At 36.8% G+C, this 25,049-nt stretch overlaps 1 protein-coding gene across 1 annotated transcript; it reads left to right on the forward strand.

The window, feature by feature from the left end:
• Window positions 1-459: 459 nt before the first annotated feature.
• On the forward strand, window positions 460-23,491 carry LOC145683101 (uncharacterized). The gene is made up of 4 exons (XM_081754460.1): window positions 460-822; window positions 7,545-9,070; window positions 9,413-9,686; window positions 23,396-23,491. The coding sequence occupies exons 1-4, from the start codon at window positions 790-792 to the stop codon at window positions 23,489-23,491; spliced, it is 1,929 nt and encodes a 642-aa protein (XP_081610586.1). The 5' UTR covers window positions 460-789.
• Window positions 23,492-25,049: the final 1,558 nt, after the last annotated feature.

The following is a 25,049-nucleotide window of genomic DNA, read 5'->3' on the forward strand; positions in this document are numbered from 1 at the left end:
AACGTCTCAGGCCACAGTGGGCATGTGAATGCCGTTACTTACCATGTTGAGCGGCCCAGACGAGTCGTACTGTGACGGCTACCTAGTTTTAGACGCTGTCATTATGAGTGTAATCTGCTAGCGTATTGTCGAGTATCATGGCATCCAAAAGACAAGCATAACGGTTTGAGGCGACTGCATTGGGTGCAACACACGACATCAGCTACTACCAATTCAGAGCAACCTCACAAGTGGCCAATAAATCAGAAAAGTTCCTTCACACAAAATGGATGCTATTGTAGAGATATTGGATTTCCCTCATATTTTTTATATTCAGATCAAGATTTAAAAACGATATTATTTTTTATTTTTTTTTCTTTCTTTATTTTCTGTGGATGATGAGAGACAGACACAACTTGGAATAATAAGACAGTCAGCAAACATTTCAAAATTCTCTTTAGTAGACGATTCCTTATTCTTCATTCTTGGTAAATTTATGTAACTTATGTAATCTGATGTAACCAAAGCGTTCTGTAACTGTTGACAAATTATTAAATAAGTCGAGAAATCCATTTACCTTGCACTTTCCTGAATCCTACACGTGCGTACTTTGGATGTTTTTCCGTAATTTCGTCGGCCATCTTCCTACTTTGTTTCATATAAAAACGTCCCAGGACCCGGAAGAGGGGAGTAGCACTCGAGAAGCGGTGAAGTACACGAGGAGCGGTAAAGTTCACGAGGAGCGAGTGTGAGCAACGACAGGAGAGACCTATACCAAGTTCCTCGCCAATTCGACACAGAAGCCGAGACATGGAGACCACCAGTCGACGACCAGGAACGGAGGTACGGAATACACATCCAAGGTCCTAAACGCCCAAACAACCTTCCTTTTCTTTCTTCCTAAACAAACTCTCGACTATCTTTTTTTTTAAATATTTGTTTTTATTTATTTCTACCCACATGCCCTATAAACTAAAACGCTCGTCGTCTTCTCAGTTACCTCTCAATTCTACCAGTGAGCTATATTTCCCAAGTTAACGATAATAGTTTCCTTTCTTTCTTCAAAACGACGACGAAAGCATTCCTACCGAATGCACAAGCGTAAGATGATGGAGATGCTGATCTTTTTTCTCGCATCAGCGTAAGAAGGTGATCAATGCTAGTTGTCTTTCAAACTTCTAAACTGTTTTCTCTTCATTTTTTAGGCTTTTTAGAATCACCTCCAACTTCCCCGCCACCAACCCTCTATGAAACTAGTTTTGTTCTCTTTTGTTTTTTATTTTTTGAGCAATCTTTCTTATGCTATTCTATAATTACCTTTCTTTTTCTCTCCTTTTCGGAGAGTGGTGGAGCCCCAATACCTCTTGTGTATGTTTTATGTGTTGTATTTAGTTTTTAGTGTAGGTATAGCATATTTAAGGTCTTGACTTGTGCCCAATAGTTTTATTACTTGTGTTATATGTTGCGAAGACTAGCGGACGAATTTTTGATACCTTTAGAGGATATTTTTAACTTAAGTGATACTGTCTATTTCGATCCCGCGGCCTGTTCGTCTCCTAAATCGACTAAATTTACACGTAATTATTTAGAGCAACTTAAAAAGAAGCTAGAATTTTCGGAATCATTTTCGGATATTTCTCCTGATTCTTTAGACGTAACTGTTCGTGGTTCTAGTTCTAACAGTATGGCAACAGGAGGAAACGATCCACCTCCGTCCATGCACGGCACGATTGTGAAACCGGAGCCTTTTTATGCCCGGTTGGGTGACGATGTAAACACGTACATCAGACGATATGAGACCATCGCTAGCATTAATTCATGGGATGGTATGAGACGAAAATTGGTGCTGGGGAGCCTACTCCGTGGCCCCGCTGAAAACTGGTTTGCTGGCATAGAAAGAAAGCCAGAATTTGCCCAAATGACGTACGACCAGTTCAAGCAAGCTTTTATAAACGCTTTTAAGGACAATTTGGTGCCACAATTATCTGAAGCTCAGATGCGAGCCCGTGATCAGAATGAATCAGAATCCGTTCTAGAGTACGTTTATGCGAAGCAGGATTTGATTTTACGCGCAGACCCGACTGCCAATGAAAAGAAACAATTACAATTTATTGTGGAAGGACTTTTACCCGATTACTTTAAAGTTGTAGTACGAAAGGAGTACAACACGGTCAGTGACCTTCTGAACGACCTAATTATCGAGGAAAGGACTAAATTGTTATTGAAGCGTAAGGAATTAGAGAAATTCTTGAAAAAGAATTCTGCTGTTTTGCAGTCGTCTTTATTTTCTCCGGCTAGCATAGATGCTCATACTCAGAATAATGCTGAAGTAAGGGTTCAAAGTCCGATTACTGCTCAACCATATAATACACAGTCAGCATACTTGCAAAACCAGCAGACTCAACAGAACCAACCGGTAATCGACCCGTTGTCTGACATACAGCAACAACTGTCAAAGTTGACGCTGCAGATTTCAGCCTTAGCTCCTTCAACAAATTGTGAAAGAAGCGATGATTTTCAATATAGGAAAAAGCAGTTTAATCAGCCGAAAAATGTAGGTCAGGATTACCAAGGAAAACGGAACGGTAATCAAAACAACAGAAGTCAGAATAATAATGCTGATACTAATAAAAAGTCCAGCAGTGATTTTGCGTCCTCAAGTAATAGTAATTCTTCGCCAGGTCAGGGTTCGACTCCGGATAGAGGCCAAATTATTTGTTACAAATGCAAATTACCGAATCATATTGCGAGATATTGTCGTATGCCTTCTTTAAACATGCAGACAGAGTAGATGGTCGGGACGAATCTACTCAAGGTTCCGTTATAGTCCCTATAGTATCCTTTAACGAATTGCCTCATGTGTCAGCTTTAATGAACGGGAAAGTCGTAGAACTGATGATTGACAGCGGCAGCCAGATCAGTTGTCTGGGGGAAAATTTGGTCCCGGAAAATGCTAAACGTTTCCGTATTAATACTAGACTTCGGGGAGTAACAGGGAAGTTTATACAAGTTTCTGAGATAGCTTTATTAAAATTTAGGATTGGTAAAAAATGGTTTACTCATGTATTCAGAGTTATTCCAAATTTTGATTATGGGCCTTTGATTGGCGCCGATTTTTTGGAAAAGCACAGGGCTGTTTTAGATTACAATAAGCAAAATTCAACTCTTTTTCGATTCGGACGCCCTCCTTCAAAAACGTTACCTCCGAGGAATTTAGAAGTCAATTTGTCAAAAGTCTTAACATCCAGGCTTGCGCAGGGATCTCGGGCTATTTTTAGAGTATTGGAAAACACGATTTTACCACCTCGCTCGCATACTCTGGTGAAGCTACGCAGTTGTTGGGATATTTTGGGGAAGAAGTTATTATTGTCACCCTCTCGCCGGATAGAAGAAATACTGGACATTTTTATTCCATGTGCGATAGTGAATGGAGGATGCCCCGTGGTGTATGTTACGAATCCCACCATTAAGGAGATCAAACTGCGACAAGGTACACACCTTGGGGATGCTGAAGATTTTGAGGAGGTCCCAGAGGAGCCTGAGGAAAGGAGTTTTTCGTCGGTAGAAGAAAGCCTACCGTCCCCGGAGAAGATGGAGCTTTCCAGGCGACTTTGTGATCCTAGTCGTGTCGATGTCAACCCCGAGCTATCTCCAGAAGAGAAAGAAAGATTCTACAGTCTCATACGAGAATTTCCTGATGTTTGGAGTTGGTCTGAGGAGGACATAGGACTCGCACGAGGCTACCTTCATGAAATTCGTCTATCCGATCCTACACCCGTGAATAAGACGCCCTACTCAGTGCCTTATCATCTTCGTGGAATACTCAAGCAGCAGTTAGACACGATGCTTCGTCAAGGGATTCTGAGGGAGAAAATCTCGCCCTGGAACCACCCCATCTTGCTGATTAGGAAGCGTAATAATCAGTTCCGATTTGTAAGTGATCTGAGGGGTCTAAATCAGCAGTCCCATCCTTCGAATTTTGCGACACCGTCGGTGGATGACATAATCAATCGTATGGCAGGACATCTCCTTTATACCTCGAGTGATTTGACCAAAGGATTCTTCCAAATTCCGATTACAGAGGAGTCGAAAGAGTGTACAGGCTTCTCGATACCAGGCATGTCAAGTTATCAATATTGTGTCCTACCTATGGGACACATTTCTTCTGCAGCAGCGCTTAATAGACTAGTCAAATTGACGTTAGCAGGCGTTCCAAGTACAAATATTATGCATTATGTGGACGACTTCTACATTATCGCGTCATCTGTAGACGAGATGGTGCATTGGTGCAAGGTCCTTTTTGAAAAACTTAGAGAACGGGGACTAAAATTGTCTCCCGAGAAGACAAAGATCGCACATTATTCTTTGATAGTGTTGGGACATCGTTTATCAAAATTTGGAGTACAAGTGTCAGATCGAATGTTAGCCACGATTCAGAATTTCCAACGTCCACGCACGAAGAAGAATTTAAAAAGTTTTTAGGGGTGTGCTCCTTTTTGCGAAGGTATGTTAAGGATTTCTCGGAAATCGCTTATCCTCTTCAAACTCTGCTTCGAAAAGACCAAGATTTTAAGTGGGGAACCCAGCAACAAGAATCTTTTGAAGCTCTGAAAAAAGCAATTTTGGAAGCCCCAACATTGATGGCATACAAACCAGAGAGGGATCTACATATCTACACCGATGCGTGCAAGAAGGGCCTCGCAGCTGTAGCAAAACAACCTATTTCAGACGATCCTGAAGCTGAACTAGTACCGATCGCATATGCCAGTCGAGCAGTTGGACCTTCAGAAAAAAATTTGTCAGTGTACCATTTGGAACTCTTGGCTCTGCTGTATGCACTGCGATCTTTCAGATATTTCGTGGTGGGTCGACATTTCTATCTTCATACGGACTCCAAAGCTATTACGTTTCTTCGCCACAGTAAGAACCTGACAGGTAAATTAGCACGCTGGATGTCTGAGATTGATTGTTACGATTTTACGATCGCCCACGTGAAAGGTACCGACAACATAGAAGCCGACAGTTTGAGTCGCTTTGTTAAGCATAGTCGCGACAAGGAAGATGAAGAAGAGAGTGCCTCTGACCCGAGAATTTTCCTAATCGAAGACATGGACCTCATTGATATCGCAAAAGAACAGCGAGAAGATGCAGTACTGAAGAAAATTATTGATCACTTGGAGGATCAAGCAGAAAAGGATCCAGCCTATGAAAGGCAGGCATCGTATTTTGTTTTGAAGAATAATGTAGCATACAAAGTGAATAAGACACCATTCGGTAAAGTCTATTTGTTAGCAGTACCATCGAAATTGCGAGACATTGTATTTGAGAAACTGCATTGTGGGAAACTGGGTGCGTGCCATGGTGGATTTTCGAAAACATACAACCTTTTATTAAAGTCTGTCTATTTCCCCAATATGAAAAAATTTGTGTATGATAAGTGCCAATCTTGTGTAACTTGTCAATTGCTAAAAAAGAGGAGTGGAAAACAGTTCGGTAGTCTTCAGACACATCCTAGCGTTCATCCTTTCTTTAGAATCTATGTGGATCTTGGTGGGACCTACCCTAGTAATAATATCTTACGCCACAAATTTCTAATTATAGTCATAGATGAAGGAACTCGTTTTTGTATTACTGGTTCTCTACCAGATGCTTCTGCAGCTTCTGTTAGTGCTTTCATATATGACAACGTCATATTGAAGTATGGGATACCAACTCAAATCTGTTGTGATAGAGGTGTTGCATTTACCAGTCAATTATTTAAGGAGTTATGTAAAATACTGGGGACTCAAATACATTTCACTGACGTTCAAGGGCATTTTTCTATTGGGAGCGTAGAAATCGCAGTAAGAAATATAGAACAGCAATTGAAGATCGCCTTAGACAAAACTGACCAATCACGTTGGATTGAACTTCTACCAGAAGTAACCTTTGCCTATAACGTCACGTGCAATTTGAGCATGAAGTATTCTCCTTTCGAACTCCTCCACGGCTTTTCTCCTCGGTTGTTGCATTCCGCCATGTTGGGTATGGAATGTCAATTTTCAGAAAACCAAGACAGATTGGAACGAATGAAGTATATACGCGAAAAAGCCCAAGAAAATTTGTACAACCGACATCTGACGTCCAAGAAGTCTTACGACAAGAAGCGAATACAACAAGAATTCAAGCAGGGTGAAGCGGTTTGGATTTTTGATCTGTCTAGAAAACGAGGACAATGTGCTGCTTTCTCGGGAAAGTATTTTGGACCTGGTCAAATTGTGTCCAAAAAACATGACAACAGCTATTATGTTAAGTTTCGAACACCTAGAGGACAGATTAAGATAGACTCATTTTCTATAGACCGGCTTAAGAAGTATTATCCACCTGAGAAGGGAATATCTAAGGACTTGCAAAAGTTAGAGAATCAGGACGCACAAATATTGGGTGAAGGAGTCCAGGAAAAGGATTTTCACCAGCAGGAGGAGTCCACTTCTTTTTTGATGGAGTATCAGGAAGAGGAAAGCACGGGGGAAGCGGATTCATTGTTCATTCGAGATGTGAAGTTGATGACCGAAATTCCGTCGTGGGACGAGACCGGACCCGACACCAAATCGATGGCTGATGTTGAAAAACCGAAGTTTGCCGTCAACGAGGAAATTAACCGGAAAGTGGCTTTGTATTATGGGTCTATTACGTCACTGGCAGGACAAGCGATCGTAAATTCATCCAACACCCAGTTGCAACCAAGAGGAGGTGTAGACTTGATGGTACAGTCTTTGGCGGGAAGTGAAATGAGGCAGGAGTGCAAGAAAATTGGTCACTTGAACCCAGGTAATGCCGTATTAACCTCAGGATATAATCTACCTGTAGATTATGTTATACATGTATCTGCACCCGATGATAAAAATGCTAAGCGCCTAAAGATGTGTTATGAGAAATCCCTACAGTTGGCTATGGACAATGACATAACGACCATTGCCTTTCCAAATATAGCTACAGGAGTATTTAACTACCCGAAATTGGAGGCTGCAAGAATTGCTTTGAACGTAGTAAGGGAGTATCTCGAGGAGTACCTCGATTATTTTGAAAAAATAATTTTTGTTCAATTCGATAAACAAAATCAAATTATTTACGAAAAAGTGATGCACGAATATTTCCCGAAATGAGTTTTTTGTCCTTTACAAGAGCATAAAATTTATATAATGTACTTAACCTAGAGATTAGTTTATTACTGGCCTAACAGGGAGTTATTTCTATGTTAATTTGCAGTATGTTAGTACAACCTTTTACCACAAAAAAAAAAATCCTGTGTCCATTATTCTGTTAAAGTGCAGGTCCAGAGGAAGTATTAAACCATCTCTCAAAAACAGTTTTTTGCTATGACTTGTCTACCTCCATTGTTGAAAATAAAATTAGGTGAAGTACTGAGATGAACTAGTAGGCATTCCACTTACCTAGAAAAGAAGGAAACATTGAAATTAATAACGCAAGTTAACAGGAACATATATACTTAGGCTAACAGAGATAATAATCAATAGAACATGTGAAAATTTTAAATTTCTCATTATATTTAATTTGTGTTTCAGATAACCTATTTTGTTTTAAGCTGCATTATCCTATCTTTCTCTTTCCCACATGTGACGTCTAATAACACCGAGTTCCAAATAACATCTGGTTTATTTTTCCGTAAACTCCCAAATGTTATTTTGTACCAACACTCATTACCGATATCTTTCAATTTGACATTTTCCTTTCCGCATGATGTTAAGGTTTCTTCTCTTTTTGAATCTCTGCTTTGCAACGAAAATGACACTCTAGCTCCAGATGTCTGCGAAGCTGCAAAAGACTTACATGATCTGAAAGTCCACATTAACGATTATTTTTTAAAGCCTCCAAATCCACGATTTCATCGATTATCAACCAGATCTCCACGTGCACTGTTAGGGTTCATTGGGAAAGCATTGAATTGGTGTTGTGACGTAGCTGACAGTTCTTCTATTGATTCGATAAATAAGAAGGAATTTCATTTGGAACAAACTGTACTGGGTTTACAAAAACAATTGTTAAAAAACAATTTATATATTCAAAACACAACTTCAGAATTTTTAAGTTTTCAAGATCAGATACAGGATAATTTTCAAAAAATTAGAAACTTTTCGGCAAAAATATTGGATCAAGAACATGATCTGGGAGATCATCTTAATAAGCTTGCAAATCGAGTACATAAAGAGGTCATTTCGTTCATTCAAGAATTTTATTCGATTTCAACGCAGTTTGTACAGTTTCTACAAATTTTTAAATATGATCTGACAATTCAGATGTGTACAGATGCTAGGCTGAACCCTAATATAATTCCTTATAAAGTGTTGCACGCACATTTATCTGAATTTGAGAATATCATTTTGAAAAATGGATATAAGTTAGCCATAGATAAGTCGTTATTGGAGATGTATTATTCAATTAATGTTTTGACTTGTTCAATCACCGACACGTACATTTATCTACAGATGAAAATTCCGATCGTTGAAATACAGCCTTCATTTGAGTTATATGATGTGCAGCCACTTCCGTTTGCTGTATACAACCAAACTTGTACCGTTGATATCCAGCCTTTAGTTATGGTAGTTCAAGATAAAAAAGATCTTATACCAATAACAGGAACAAGCTTACTTGCTTGTCATTATAGCCAATCAAAGTTATGTAAGATACCTACACACACTGTGACACGTTCTCGTTTAATAAATTGTGCTCACGCAGCTTTCGTTGCCAGTACAGTCAGGGAAATATTACACAACTGTGACCATACGTGCTATGATTCGAAAGAGGCACAGATTATAGACATTGGATCGCATGAGTTTGTTTTAATACACCCACCAGAATTTGTAACTTTGAAGACTAGAGTAAATGTGTCTACCATTCGAGTTCCAGAAGAAGCCAGATTATACGGAGCCCTTAAAATTCGAATACCATGTAATACTAAATTAATTGTGGAGAGAAATCTTTTCGTCAGATCGGATTTTCCGTGTCTCGACAATGATCTTACAGAACCTGTATTTTTACATCTTTTTCCGAGCCAGCTAGTCTCTAATGATCTGATGCTATTACGATCTACGTATAAAGGGAATGAATTTTTTAATGTTTCATCTTTACTTAACGATGTTTGGAGTTCTTCAATCCGACATATGAATATATCAGCATTTACGATAATTGACCAGACGCCCATTAAGATGCCTATCTATAAGCATGAATATTTTATACCAGGAATTATTATTATTTGGAATATCATCATCACTCTTCTACTTATTTATTTGCTAAGAGAACATGGGATTTTCAATTTTATATGGTTTTGTAGAAAATGTAGTGCGTCTACGGAATTTTCTTTGCAAGAATTGAGCTACTTTTTAGACATTGTGCAAACCGTTATTGCAATTGTAAGTCTAATTTTGCTCTATAGAGTTATGAAAAGTTTAATGAAAAAAATTGGTGATGATACGCCACTGCAGATGAAGAGTTTTGAGAATAAATGTAACGAGAGGATTGAAGAAAGAGATCAAGAACCTGAAGTGACCCCAGAAAAGTTCACCACTTCGAACAGAAATGAGGATGCACATTCAGTGTCAGAATTGAGTTTACCTCCTCCTCCGGAAGAATTGATAGTTAATGACGGAAGTTTTGGTACAGAGATTATAGTACCACCTTCTACCGTCTTGGAATTAAGGAATTCTAACGTAAAATCTTCGTACATTTCCAACTATATAGTGTATTCTTAAAAGCGGATACGGAAACTGAGACGTCGAGTAATTCACGCATTTTGTGAAACAGCATCTAGAAGAAGATATTAGAACGTATATACGCACGACCATATAAAATTGAGAATCATTACCGGACATACCTATTTTTATGAATTTAGAGACCTTCTTCCCCCCCACAATTTTTATTTCCAACATAATTTTACTAACACAATCGAGTATTGGGCGATAAAACCCAATCCAACCTCTAGTTACCTTAAATTCCCAACCTAATCAGGAAATGGGTTAGGTTTATGTTGGAAATAATGAGCCCCCCGGCCCCCTTTAGAGTATGATATTAAGGAAATTGTATTTAAGATTTTAATAGGAAATTGTTTAGATATTTTGGGCATTTGGTCAGATCATGAATATGAAGTACTTATACTAATACTAATTCTTTCTTTTTCTTCTTTTTTTTATGTTTCTCTATTGTCCTAATTTTTCTGATGCCTCCTACCCATCTCTACTGAAATACTACGATCACTCTCAGGCTTTCATAAAAATCACCCTCACAGTCCTCAAATAACGACACTTCCTTTATTTATCTTCCCTGATTTTTTTTTTTTTACGATACCTTGATATTGTTACCTGAGTTGCCAACCCTGTTTCTCACCGGAAGTAAGTCTTCGGACAATAACCTTACCGCATTTCACTCTAATTTTCCTTACTTTCAAATCTTCTCCACAATTCCACTATTTCGTAAAACCAACCCCCCCGAGACGCCACTGGATTCACGTTTAGGTACCTTGACTTTGAAATCGCCTTTCAAAAGCCTAATAATAGTTATCTTAATCAAATCTTACTTTCCCAATATCATTATCCTTGTTTTTGAACTCTTGTGCCCCCCCCCCCAAAATTAAAAACAGCCATTATAACTTGTCATTCGTTTTGCTTTTATCCTTCTGTTTGTAAACAAACATCGGCCATTACTATACCGAGAGCCTTTGCGAAAACTCCCATCCCTCCGTCATAGCGTCATGGCAGCCATCTTGAAAATTTTCATGTTTACATTTTCCCACGGCTTAGAGACTGTGTTCCTTTGCCATATTTTCGCTACAATTCCTATTTCTTTATATTATAACATCTATAATTTTCACTTTCTACCCTTCTGATATACACCCTTTCTTAATCTTCATCCTAGATACACATATACAGAGTCACATGTTTCTGATAACTTCAATCACTATTCCTTTTTTCCTTTAATATTTTTTTTTATAAAAAAAAATTATCTCCCTACAACCCCTTTCCGTACCTCAATGCAGCATTACACCACTAAGAAGAAGAGGATTTATGGACATCAAGAGATATCGACGCTCAGATTTGAACCTCACGATTTGCCCACCAACCGACGCAAGGAATGATATGTTGCTGAACGTTTTTTTCTCTCACTTTTTGTTCACTCTAATTTTTTTTTGATGCACGTAAAACTCACCTTATCACACGTCACGGACATAAATATTGCTACTATAAATATATTATAATTATACATCTTCAAGCAAGCTCACAGCCACACCCCATCACCCCCAGCGTCATCTATCCAGCCAAGCCGATAACATCTGCCATCTGGTGACAGCTACTTCAACTTCACTACGTCCTTTGCATATGGTCAACGACCAAGCTGGAGTAGATTATCTTGCAGCTGAGACTCTGCCGATTCAGCATTCTACAGTTTCAAGTTCAATGTTATAAACAAGACCATGTGCTTCAGTATCTTAACGATTACGTCAACTATTTAAATGGGAGAAAAGACAGGAACTATCCAAGACATTGAAAGATGATGCTTTCAAATTGACAAATTAACTTTCTTGTGTATATTGATTGATTGATTGATTGGTTTAGTGCTACATTTTATTATCTGTTTACGCTAGTGATTTAAGTGTTTTTTTTTAGTGATGTGTGATTAATTATTTTTTTATATGTATTTAACATACATAAAGATATACAGTGCGTTCAATAAGTAATTGGACCTGAAACGACAGCGTTCCTCTTTTCGTCGTTCAGTAAGATTTAGTGGCGGGAATGTAGAGATATTGGATTTCCCTCATATTTTTTATATTCAGATCAAGATTTAAAAACGATATTATTTTTTATTTTTTTTCTTTCTTTATTTTCTGTGGATGATGAGAGACAGACACAACTTGGAATAATAAGACAGTCAGCAAACATTTCAAAATTCTCTTTAGTAGACGATTCCTTATTCTTCATTCTTGGTAAATTTATGTAACTTATGTAATCTGATGTAACCAAAGCGTTCTGTAACTGTTGACAAATTATTAAATAAGTCGAGAAATCCATTTACCTTGCACTTTCCTGAATCCTACACGTGCGTACTTTGGATGTTTTTCCGTAATTTCGTCGGCCATCTTCCTACTTTGTTTCATATAAAAACGTCCCAGGACCCGGAAGAGGGGAGTAGCACTCGAGAAGCGGTGAAGTACACGAGGAGCGGTAAAGTTCACGAGGAGCGAGTGTGAGCAACGACAGGAGAGACCTATACCAAGTTCCTCGCCAATTCGACACAGAAGCCGAGACATGGAGACCACCAGTCGACGACCAGGAACGGAGGTACGGAATACACATCCAAGGTCCTAAACGCCCAAACAACCTTCCTTTTCTTTCTTCCTAAACAAACTCTCGACTATCTTTTTTTTTAAATATTTGTTTTTATTTATTTCTACCCACATGCCCTATAAACTAAAACGCTCGTCGTCTTCTCAGTTACCTCTCAATTCTACCAGTGAGCTATATTTCCCAAGTTAACGATAATAGTTTCCTTTCTTTCTTCAAAACGACGACGAAAGCATTCCTACCGAATGCACAAGCGTAAGACTATTTTAACAGCATAATGCCCAACCACATATATCCCAGAATGTAGACGTCTTCTTAAAGGAATGACACGTACGCTGCTTCCCTGATCTGTATGTCGCTTGATATGTCACTCATCGGACATAAGTATGATATTGTTGGTCGGTAACTTGTTCATCAGAGACCTTTAACAGACAGTGTCGATACCTTGTTGACACGAACCTTAGCTAAGATTACCTAACTCAGAGAATCCGTGAACTTTTCAATTTCTGCCAAGGAACATACATATTTTGCTTTCTAGTAACAGTAACCTTAACTTCAGCTGCGTGGCAGGCGATTCTTGGGGGATACATTCAACGCCTATTTGATTGGTAGACGTAATGTTGATGAATCAAAATGCAAGGGTAGAGGGTTGTTCAGTTCTGTAGTTGTACTTATTTCTGGAGTCATGCAATGAATTTGTTACATAAATTTCCCTCCATTCCCACAAGTCTTTCTTGGCGTGCAATTTTTGCATACAGTGGCGCATTTGTTGTACACAATCTATCAGGGACGTAATTTTCGAGTTTTGATAAATACATATTTTTAATCAAGGAATACTAATAACCTAATAAATAAAACGTGACATTCTTATTTCGGTAGAGGATCTTGTACCCCCAGAAACAAAATCTGAAACGACGTCACAGCTGTCTATAGCTACATAAGTGAAACAGCAGAAATGGGCACGATAACTGTCATCTATTTCTTTTCATCCATTTAGAATAATCAACACCTGAAATAGAGAGCGATGGATAAGCACTATAAATACGGTACAGTCAGGGGTGTAACAGCTTTATCTAGGAGGGTCCCGTCGCTTTTGAAGGGGGACCAGCTACAATGTACAAACCCAAAAAACGTTGTGTTACAGCTCATGATTTTGAGACCTGAAAAAAAAAAAGGAAAAGTTTTGCTTTCCGTCCGGTAAACTAAAAAGAGTTTTTTTTTTTTTAGCTTTTTTTCTTTTTCTCCATAAATATTATGTTCCAGGTAGTTTTTATTATGCTCAATCAAGAACTACTGCCCCGGACCAAACGTTATACCTTTGGGCATAACTATTTGAATTTAAGCCCTTCTACATTGAACCTGTCTACATAAGACTGATTTTCTTTGATATTTCACTTAATTTCTTTACGATTTCCTGACAAAAATATTTATTTATTATTCGTGACTAAAAAAACACGATAATTATTTTATTAATATCTATATCTCACTTCCTGTTTTATATCAAGAAGAAAGTAATGAAATCCAAACTTAAGAACTGAATAAAAACGTTGTTTTTCACCAAATTTTCCATATGATAAAAACGTTTTTTTTAAAAAAAAACACTAGTTACAGTATATAAAAAATATACTTAGAATACAAATCAGTTTAGTACCATTGTTTTATGGCAGTATTTATAGTACCTTGTTAAAACGTTTGTCTTCAAATATAAATCACAGTAAATTGTGTAATCTGCTGTCACAAAAAAAATATTTTTCAAAGTCCATTTGTTTATTATGCAGTTTATGATGACACAAATCTAAAAACGAATTACACACACACAAATTATAAATGGTCTGGAATAATATAGTTCCATTATCTAAAACTTTTCCATCCAATTTGAATGTAATTGGAACTGAAATACAAGAAGTTCACAGTTTTTTTTAACCACTTGGGTTAAAGCAGCTACAACTTCTGTTTTTCACAGAACCGTTACAAAAACTTTTCTGGAGAGATATTTTGCAATATGTCACTCTACAAACTCAAGCGAAGTTAAATTCGGTAAATAATTTACCATAAATTATTAATTATATGTAAATTTTGTTATTTGTAAATAACTGAAGCGAGGAATCTTACAATGATGTTTTAAAAACTAGTCATTTGAGGGGTCTAGGAAATCATTTGGGGGGCCTGGCCCCGATGGCCCCCCTTGGCTACACCCCTGAGTACAGTTGATGTTGTTGGTAGTACAGTATCATTTATCTTGGTGTGTCTATTTACAACAGAATGGTAAAACTCTTGAGTTATGCTTGTAGGTGGCATCATGGAAATTCTTGCCAGAACTTTCCTTAGTAAGATATGTTCCGATTTTTTCACTGTTATAGCAGTTAATGCTGTCGTTAACAACAATTCCTGTTGCTAAGGACATGATGTTGTGATTTCGGAAATCAAAAGGCTGGTGATCTTGTGGTCATTTTTCAAACATTTCAATGTCTTTCATGTCACACTAGGTGCGGAAGTGTGTTGGTTTCCTCCAACATATGATTAACGAACATTTCAAGTTGAGAAACTTCAATACAAGCTGGCATTTCTAAAATCCATTTGGATAACGTTGATGAGGATACTTCCCTCCCTTGAGTCAGGACCCCAGAAGTTTTCATGAATCGCATCAGCGTCTGCTCAATTGTCATATCAGTCCATGTTCCTGCCCATGCTCTTCCAGTTCTCCGTACGGTAAAGTGCCCTTCTTCCACAAAATCTTTATACTCTTGGGTAGTAAGTCCACTTGCAAGTTCAAGCATTGCTTGCAAATATAATAGAAAACTCTTTTCACAACTATAAATTGCGTGTCCTGTAGTGAATTCCACTGACCTTTAAGGGTCCGCGGACCACCTGCTGGAAACCACTGCTTTAGAGAATTGCAATTTTCTTCAATGTACTGGAAATTTAATGCTTTACAATAAAGGTCCAATAACATTTTTACGTGTCTTGCATAGTTTCAGCACAAAAAACAAAATTGTGAAGGAAAAAATGGCCAAAAATAGTTTTTTCAAGGTGGCGGCGATTTCCCAGGTTTCCCACCATTGACATCAATTGAACTCTCCAGTGTTGTTTCTAATGCTACTCTCAACGTGTGTACCAAAAATCAGCTTGTTTCGAATTTGTTCCATTGATCGCTCCATTTTTAGTTTAACTTGCCTAGATTTACAGAGTGGTTTTATCACTCAAGATGTATGGCGATGGAGACCAGATCGTGTATCACATCATTCCAAAAAAGTAAGCAAAATTATGTCACAGCCTAGCATTTACACATATTGATCTAACAGATTAACATTATCATAAGAAGTTACATAACATTATAGTTCACCTGAACGAAGAATATCAAATTCCAATTGCCAACATCCAGCCAGTATAGCATACATAATGAACGGTGTATATAAACTACTACTTCTGCATGACTTCACGTCAGCGTATCAGATTACCCCTATTTATGGTACAAATTGATAGTATGTAACGAAGTGTATTATAATGTGTTCCTTTCATTGGGATTATTTTTTCCAGGTAGTTATGATGTCACAAAATGGAAAAAGTTTTTTAGCTATTAAGAGTTTCACGAAGGCAGTTAATTTATCTCATACGAATAAGCTACGAAGTAGCTCTTTGTATTTAATATTTCAAGTCTTCTCGAATTTATCCTTTTTTATCGAGGGTGTATGGTGGCTCAGTGGTAGATTGTCCACTTATGCTGTGCAATGTTTCTTGATCGATCACAGGACAAGGGAACTATAAAGTCTGATTAACAAAAACAGAAGAAAGAGAGAATCTGTGTTTAAAAACATAATTTGTTTGTTTTCTAAGGTTTTTCCATTTTCTTTCACAATTTTTACTTACATTCGTCATCCATTTCCTACAAGATCCTTCGAATGTTAAACTAATTTACATTTTTTAATTTTTTGTTGAGTAGTAATGCAGAGTGACTCATAGCTTGAGACCAGTTAAAACACGCGGTAAATTCATGTTAGTATAATAATATCTTATTAGATTTCCGAACCATGTTGTACGTAGGTAGAAGAGTTGTATAGAAGGATTCTGTGCTCTGTCTCTTAGAGGCATCAGAATAGAAACGATAGCAGACATTGAACAGTGATTTTAATATAAATTTAGCAATACAAAAATAGGCTTCTTCTCTCCCTTTATCCTTCTACTGATACAAACAATGTCTTTAACTTCTACTGGAATTAGAAATGGTAATTCTTCCGGTTTCAATATACTGGATCCACCATAGTTTGGAAGTCCATAGTAGTTTTACAATGTGAAATGAACCTAACTTCTTTCTTTAAGAGTTTTCTGTCCTAAACTCCGAACGCCTTCTGTTTATGAAAGATGTATAATATGTTAGAACGATTTTTCAACCTATTCCACATGAAGATCTTATAGGTGTTTTCCGAATTGTAATAAACTTTTTGATCGTTGCCGCTTGTCTTTTATAGTTATATAAATGTGTAAGGCTTATATAGTATACAACTTTGCAAAGAATAACAAACGATTCAAAACGAAACTAATCCATTTCCAGTTGCCGGTGAAATCATTTCTTCATTGTTGATTTATCAACAAACATAACACAGCGAAATACATTTTTCTCTTTCATTTTCTTTCACGACTCCCATGTATTCCTCTCTCGTTCCTTGGGATTCCGACCTCTAGAATAAGGAATTCTGTGTTAGAACATGCAGGTATGGAAAGATTGTTTCAATGGCGTTTATGTTGTTTCTAAAACGTGTCTTTAACATGGAAATGTATGTTTCTTTCACCAAAGTTCACATATATTATAGAATCATTTTATAGATATTAAGAAAATTGTACCTATAGTTCTCCTAGGAACTTAACCAATTTTTATCAGCAGTACCTGTTTTCTATTGTCACCAGGAGGAACGAGTTGAGTTGAGTTGATTTTAGTTTAGCGTCCCTTTCAGCAGCGAGGCTATATGAGACGTGGACCTACTGATTAATGTGGAATCCGAACCACATGAGCTCCCGCCGGGAACCCAGGAGGAACGAGTAAGACTGATCTATTCTTCCTTTGAATAGTCTTCAGTGTTATAAACAAACTATTTAAAAAATCAAATTAAGAATAAAATACAACTCATTCAACGAAGTAATTTCCTGTCGTATTATTATTATTATTATATTATTATTATTATTATTATTATTATTATTATTATTATTATTATTATTATTATTATTATTATTATTATTATTATTATTATTATTATTATTATTTCTTGTTGATGTTTTTTGTGCAACTTAGAATTAATCTCATATAAAGCATTAGACCAGGGATCTTCAAACTACGGCCCACGGGTCAACACCGACCTGCGAGTACCATCAATCCGTGGTGCCACAGTTTATTTTGATTGAATTGTAAAATTTACTAAGTAACTCATACAAAATAATAATCAGATATTTTATTCGATCAATTAAGAAACACATTAGCTGACATACATAATAAAATTCAACATTTAAACTGAAATTAAAAATATTAAATTTATCCTAAAACTTACAATAAGTAACATACATAGGTAATTCATATAATTAAATTAAACATTATAATTATGATTAATGATATTTATGTAATTTTCCGTTGGCAATTGTCCATTTGTGGATGAAATTTACTTGTGGAAATTACCAGCAGTGACTTCAAATGCTCATCAGTTAACTTGAATCTGTAAATATTTTTCTTTTTGTATATTTCATTTTGGAGGTTTTTTCAGACAGATAAGCAGTTTCGAAAGTAGAAAGAATGCTTTGAGCAAATTTGTGCAACTGATCAACTTGTGTGAGTGAGAGACTTAGAAAATCCCAGCAATCATAAATTTAAATATGTTTCTTTAAAACTATCGCTACACCGCAAATCAATCATTTCCAATTGAAGTTCTGAGGCAAGGACTTCTATGCCGGCGTTAAAAGAATTTTAAAAAATCTTAATGTCGTTTGTAGTTGTATCCACATTTGAAAATAAGACTCAAAATTTATTTTTAAAGTACTCAAAGCTTCAATTGCAAAATCCACCGGAAATGAAGTCTCAGTTTGCTGACTGAATGTTTGATATGTATTAAGACGCGTGAAATTTTTCTTTTAAATTGGGATTGAAACAACACTTTTTTTTTTTCTTTTTGGTCGAAGAGACAGTATCAGAGCATAAATCAGGCAGAATCTGGTCTTCTAGTAATTTTAAGTTAGTCATTCATATGTTCAGTTAAATCTGCATAAAATCCTTTCATAATCACTCATTTTTGAGTAACTCATCCAGAGGACGATTCTTCTGTTTCATGAAAATTTCTATTATTGCTCGACGTTCAAAAAATCGCGTTAGAACTTTCCCTCAGCTAAGCCAACGTACTGCAGTATAATATGGTAGATGACAAACGATCCTTATAAAACACACGGCGAAATTTCCATTGTATTTGCATAACACTACATACAGTTTCGGACTGGGGGGTATAGACCCCGAGAGGAACCTCACTTGGAGGGCCCCATCTTCCTTCGGGTGGTGCCTTTTCTTTATAAAGTTGTCAGCTTCATATTTGTGCGTGGTAATGGGGCCCCTGAGTGGGGACCTGTTCTATTTCTTTATGGTGCTGCAATAACTTGTCAAACGACTAACAGAGAGCCCCAGCAGGACGTTATAAAAATCAGTCTCATTTCGGCAATTCATGGGGCCCCAATCTTCATATTGTTGAAATATATTCTTACTAGGCTACAAACGAAGGGCCCCAAACAAGATTTTATAATACTGTTAGTTTCATTCCAATAATGGAACCCCAAGACTACATTCAATGGTGGGGCCCACGGAACTCTGGGAACGGAACAAACTACAACGAGTAACTATGCTCCAACATAACAGACATCTTTTATCTTACTTCTCATGTTATTCAATATTCAGTATTTATATATATATTTAGAGAGGGACCCGGCAAGAATCCCTACCCTTCTGCCCTGGCCAGTCCGAGCCTGACTTCATACTATACGCACATTGTACTGTTTCTTAAGGTACACTACGTAGCACCGTCAGCACCAAATACACAGATTTACAAACTTACGACTACTTTCGCAAAGTTTACCTAACCAAAAGACCCGTTTGTTGAAATGTGTAATAATTGTCATAAATCTGTAATAAATGTGTAATAATGTGTAATTTAAAAGTTCTCAATTATAATTTGGGCACCCTGTGTTATTCGGAGTTTTTAAACAAATAAATAAATTACTTTAAACTGCATGCCAATTATTATTTATTTCATTTTATTTCCAGACTATGTTTCCCTGATGTCGCTGTGTGACTCTACATATTTAAGGAATGTTATTCCTTCAACTGGCGAAAGAATCTGTCTTGATCCGAGTGGGTCAAGTGTGCTGTGTAGGCGGCTTTGGTAAGCTCCTTATCAAATAGAGTAAAATAATTATGTTTCTTCTATTGATCTTTATTTACAGGTTATCAGTGAGGAATGCCATTAGAGAAAAATATTAAAGGCATCATGTTCACATTAGTATATCGAAAACATGAATACAAAATTTTAATTAACATAATTGTCCATAGTAGAATTTATTTTTAGTGTCTCTTTTCAGCATTGAGTCCATATGAGACATATACTGACAATTTGATGGGATTCGAATTAGTGTAGAGCTTTGCGACTACGGTTAGCGTACGCGCTTTCGGTCCGAGAGATTCCATCATAGAGTGACTGTGATGCTCAAACTGCGAGGGCGTTAAATATTTCAATTGACTCCGAATTTTACCAAATCATACATGAAGACCTAGGCGTGTATTAGCGAAATTCCTGTCGAGGATTCTCACATAGTTCCAGAAGAACGCTCATGGCACCTTCAGCAGGGGATTGAAGAAAACAGTCATCAATGATCCGAAAATTCTGGGCAGTATCGTCATACAAAATGAATCATGGGTTTACAGGTACAGAAAACCGAGCTAATGCCATCCGATTAAAATTATCCTAAAGGCCAGACAAGCTTAATCCTGCTAAAAATACTACTGTGTTGTATTTTATTGGCATGTTCGGGATCGTACATCGTAAATTTGTTCCATGTGGCCAAACTGTCAATAAGGAGATCTACGCAACTGTGTTATGACGATTACGCGATTCCGTTCGACGTAAACGTCCGGACAAATGGGCATCTGGATAGCAGAATTTGCACTATGACAGCGGTCTGTGTCACACTTAAGGAATGGTGTTTAGCTTCTTACTGAAAGATATCATCACTGTCGAACACCATTGCTCCTAATCATATGATCTAACTCCATGTGACTTTTTCCTGTTCCCTACTGTTGATGATTGTGTTCGAAAAATCCATGGGTTCGATCACCATTGATGTCAATTCAAGGAATTATCGTTAATATATATATAAACTCAGGTACATTATGCAAACTTCCTTCTTAGCCGACTTCCGCTACTCTTGTCTTTTACAGTAATTCCTCATTTTCTTCTGTCATTGCACCCCTTTGACTGTATTTTGCTTCCCCATGTGTCAGCTTGTGGAAATACAATGGATTGCTGATGGAGTAGAATTAAAACTTTCTAGTTGTTTTTAATGAGGACGAAAAAAGTTCACAGAGTTTTCCATAATTTTGGTCACCGTCAAGAGTTTCATTCCGCCTTTTAGCTACATCAAGAGTCCACGATGTGGTACAATGGCATCAAAGAAGGTTTCAAGGAGACGTATGTATCTGAGGTTCATAACCTTCATGGACAACACCCGAGATGACGGCTATCTTCGTCATAATTGTAGGAGATGTTACACTAAGTACCAGTTTCCATGTTTACAATTGGAAGAGACCGAAGGTGAGACCAGGAAAACGAATTGAGAACAAAACTATCAACCAGAGAAAGGGAAAGGGATTTGAGAACCAAATTTCGATGGATTCACAGCAGCTCATCGACCAGCGAGATTTGGATCTCCACTTGCAAAGCAAGATGATGTGCCAAACCAAGACTTGGGAACTCTTACGCCAAACACTTTAAAAGCTCATACCCAAAGTAATTCACAGCTCTATACCTTAACCTTTAGTCTCCAGTGCCTTTTAAAAACTAATGTGTTCATGTTTTATTTAAAATTCTATAACATCAAATGAGATCCCCTAGTAGGTTATTTGTTACTTTCGGCATACGGCTGTCAAGCCTGTTAAATCTTTAAGTAAATGGTGTGTTATGACATACTAATTTTATGTATAATAGCTTTAGCTATAAATCTATAACATACCATTTAGGTTACGTTTCATTACCCTGAATCACATTTAAAAGGAAACTATTTGATACTATTGAGAACATTTAGGATAATAAAAAGGAACTCCGGCGCATTTCACAGTTTTAATAGACGATTTGCTGAAAGAACATACAATTAATATGAAATTAGACAGCTTGGTTCCAAAACTAGCTATATTGACAAGATCATTGCAAAAAATAGTGATCATTATATCCAAAGTATTGTCTTTTGCATAGTCGAAGCTAAAATTGTCTGCTGGGGGGGGGGGCAGTGGGGCGCAGACTTTTTGGTGGCTCTCGGAGGTCTTGATAGGTGGCCATCTTATAGGTGACATTTTTATTTTTCTCAAAAAGTTGGGGGCCATGCCCTCCTAACTCCGCCCATGGTCTTTTGGTAAATCGAGGCTCATGTCCTTTGGTACAATCATCAACCTATTCATAAACAAAATAAAATTCTAGTAATGTAGAGCATCTGAATGTAGAAACAGTGGATGGACGTTATAAATGTACTGGAGTATTTGCTTGTCACCCTCATTTATATGTAGCAGGGTAAATAGTTTCAAATATTGAACATAAAAATTACTTTTATACACGGAAATCATAAATGACCTTCCCGGATGCAAATCACTCTTGGAAAAATTGCTTCACTGGAAGAAGAAAAAAATTGCCAAAGAAATTCAGGAGGGCTAGAGGTGCGGTGTTCCTGGTATACGCTATCCCTGGAATAAGCAATCACCCCTACACATTTTTTCGTCTGACTCTAATCTGGGAATTTTAGAAATGTTTTCATTATATTATTTTATTGTTTCCTTATCTCGGTGTTTTACACTCCAATAACTACATCAAACACATTTTGGAAAATGAAAGCGAAAAGATCTATTGCAGTTTCACATCACAAATGACAACATTATCTAATCGAATTCTCTGCTCAGATTTCAATTGCATTAAAGGGTCATTCTGCTTTTGTAGAGTCTCAAACAGTTGTTATGAAAATTATAGCTTTTGCTATGTTCTATAGAGATTTTGTTTGCATGACTCATACAAACAGATCTATCTGTATAGAGTACAAAGTAGCTAGGAAACGAATACGCACATCGATGGAAGGAACAATTACTTTATCGGCACGATTATTTTTTTCTACTTTTTCTGTACTGTGTACTGGCCCAATTATAATTCTTTGTGACGTAACTAAAAGAAACGTATACCCAAGAAACAAAAGTTAAAACTTTTTTTTTTTTAAATATGAAACTGATGTTTTATTTGTTTACAATTAATTACTGTACTTGAGTCATTCAGAGTTTATTTCTGATTATCATACTTGAATGCAAAAAGTGTTTCGGAAAATATAGTATTTAAGAACAAATAAAACTTTGATATGTTGGGCGATTAGTACGTACATTCTGTCTTCCTGTCAAGGACTTCGCACAATATTAACTACTAAATGTAAATATTTACTATTGATTTTTTTCCATTAGATTCTTAGCCTGAAATTGTGAATATAGGAAGTAATAATTTATTCAGATGTTAATAAATTTTAAGAACTTGAATTTATGAAGGCTTGCTCCAACATTAGCAACAAGTGTGTTTTCTCGTCAAAAGATATTCTCCACTAGCAACATATCTGTGTTGCATACTCATCCACAAAATCACTTTGATGTTTTATACTTATTGATGAGATATGTAATCTTAAGTACAATAAAACAAAGCACAATTCTCAGCTAGTAATCAGTTTCTTCCAAAATGAGATGATAGTACATTGATTAATAGGCAATATAATTGAAATATCCAATATTTTAAGATGTGTAGATTCTTTAAAGCGTTCTATTTTTACAGGCAGATTCTCATTCGTCAGATCTACCAGTCAAAGGTCTTTGTTTGGATACAAAAATAAATGATTTCTTGAGGAATCAAAAAGGATGGAAGAAGTAGTTATGTGTTTTTAAGGATTAATGAATATAAACTTATCCTGGTTACATCCTTGATATTATGGAATTGAAAAAAAAACTGATATTTTTTGTGCCATGAGTACAAAACCTACAGAGATAACTTGTGATGCAGAGGGAAATTGTGTACGTATAGTCCTTAATTACATCTTCAAGAAATGCTTGGATTGGATGATTAAGAGAATAATATATCGCCTAATTTCAAATTATAGGAAGAAATTAGTAAAATATACTGAAAAATACAGTTCGATAAAGCAGATAGCTTCGACATGATCATGAGTAACACATCTATGAAACAGGTACGATAACTCCTTGCTTTGAATGCACTGATCTTATGTACTTCTAATATGCTTTTTTTAAAATTAATTTTAAGAGGGGTTCCATAATTTTTGTGATCCATTTATCAGAAGATTGTCATGGAACTAAATTTTGAGAAGAAACATTCAATATAAAACCATTGCATTTGCAAAAACAGTTGCTCTTCTAATTTCAAAGGGACTTACCAGATTTTAACAGGTGTGAGTGCTTACTCTTTACGAGTATAAACTATGACTTTTAACACACAATTATGAGTAATTATCCTTTACGAGCTTAAACTGAGACATTCTACTATCTAGTCGCGAAAAACATAAACAGTGCATTTTCTTGCCTGTGACTAGGGATTGATAAATGAGAACTACAGCAATCAACAAAAGGGGTTTCTGATGAGCTCCTCAGCAATATTGTGGAAGCGAACCCTGGAAAAAGTATTCGTGCCATTGCAGACGAGTTGGACGTAGACTCGTATCAGCGACTTTTGGTGGCTTCCTGTAATCATTAAGGTGAAAAAGTTGGAGTGGGTGTCACAAGAGTCGACACTGGGCGACAAGGATCCTCATCTGGTAGTGTGCAGTTCTCTGAGTGTACTTAATAACCGGGAAGATTTGCTACATCAGAGTGTCAATTGGATGAAAAACGTTTCTGCTGCGACAACCACAGACGGTCAGGACTGGTTGGATCGTGATAACGTCCAAACTCACCTCTTCACCCGCATCATGTTTTTCTCCATCGAGGTGAAACCGTCACTGCTGAGCATTATAGTAGAGAACTCCATCAAATCACCGAAAACTTGTCCACAACCATCCAGCAATGAGTGACAAACATGATATCTTTTTGTTTCACGAAAATGATCTTCCATGTTACGCTCGAAGGATGGAGCAGACTCTCTATAAGTTGCAGTATGAAACCCTTCCTCGCCAATCATATTCTTCTGTTCTACTGACGATTCTCCTATCGACTATCGTCTCTTTTGGCATCTTGATCCCTTCTTGGCAGGGCATCCATGACAATCGGGCGGTGCAATGTGCATATGCATATATACATATGTGCAATCGGGCAGCACATATGTATATATGCATACGTGTGTGTTGAGTCATGACGTCTGTTAGCAGTGAAATACTTACATGTTTTTTTTTTTGAACCATCTTCAAAACATATATCGCCGTCGTTTCCGTGTTTGGGTGAGTAGTAAATATTATTTATAACAAAAATAATACAAAGAACTA

This window comes from Thermobia domestica, chromosome 4, assembly GCF_964235325.1.
Source record: "Thermobia domestica chromosome 4, izTheDome1.hap1.1, whole genome shotgun sequence".
In the NCBI taxonomy this organism is placed as follows: domain Eukaryota; kingdom Metazoa; phylum Arthropoda; class Insecta; order Zygentoma; family Lepismatidae; genus Thermobia; species Thermobia domestica.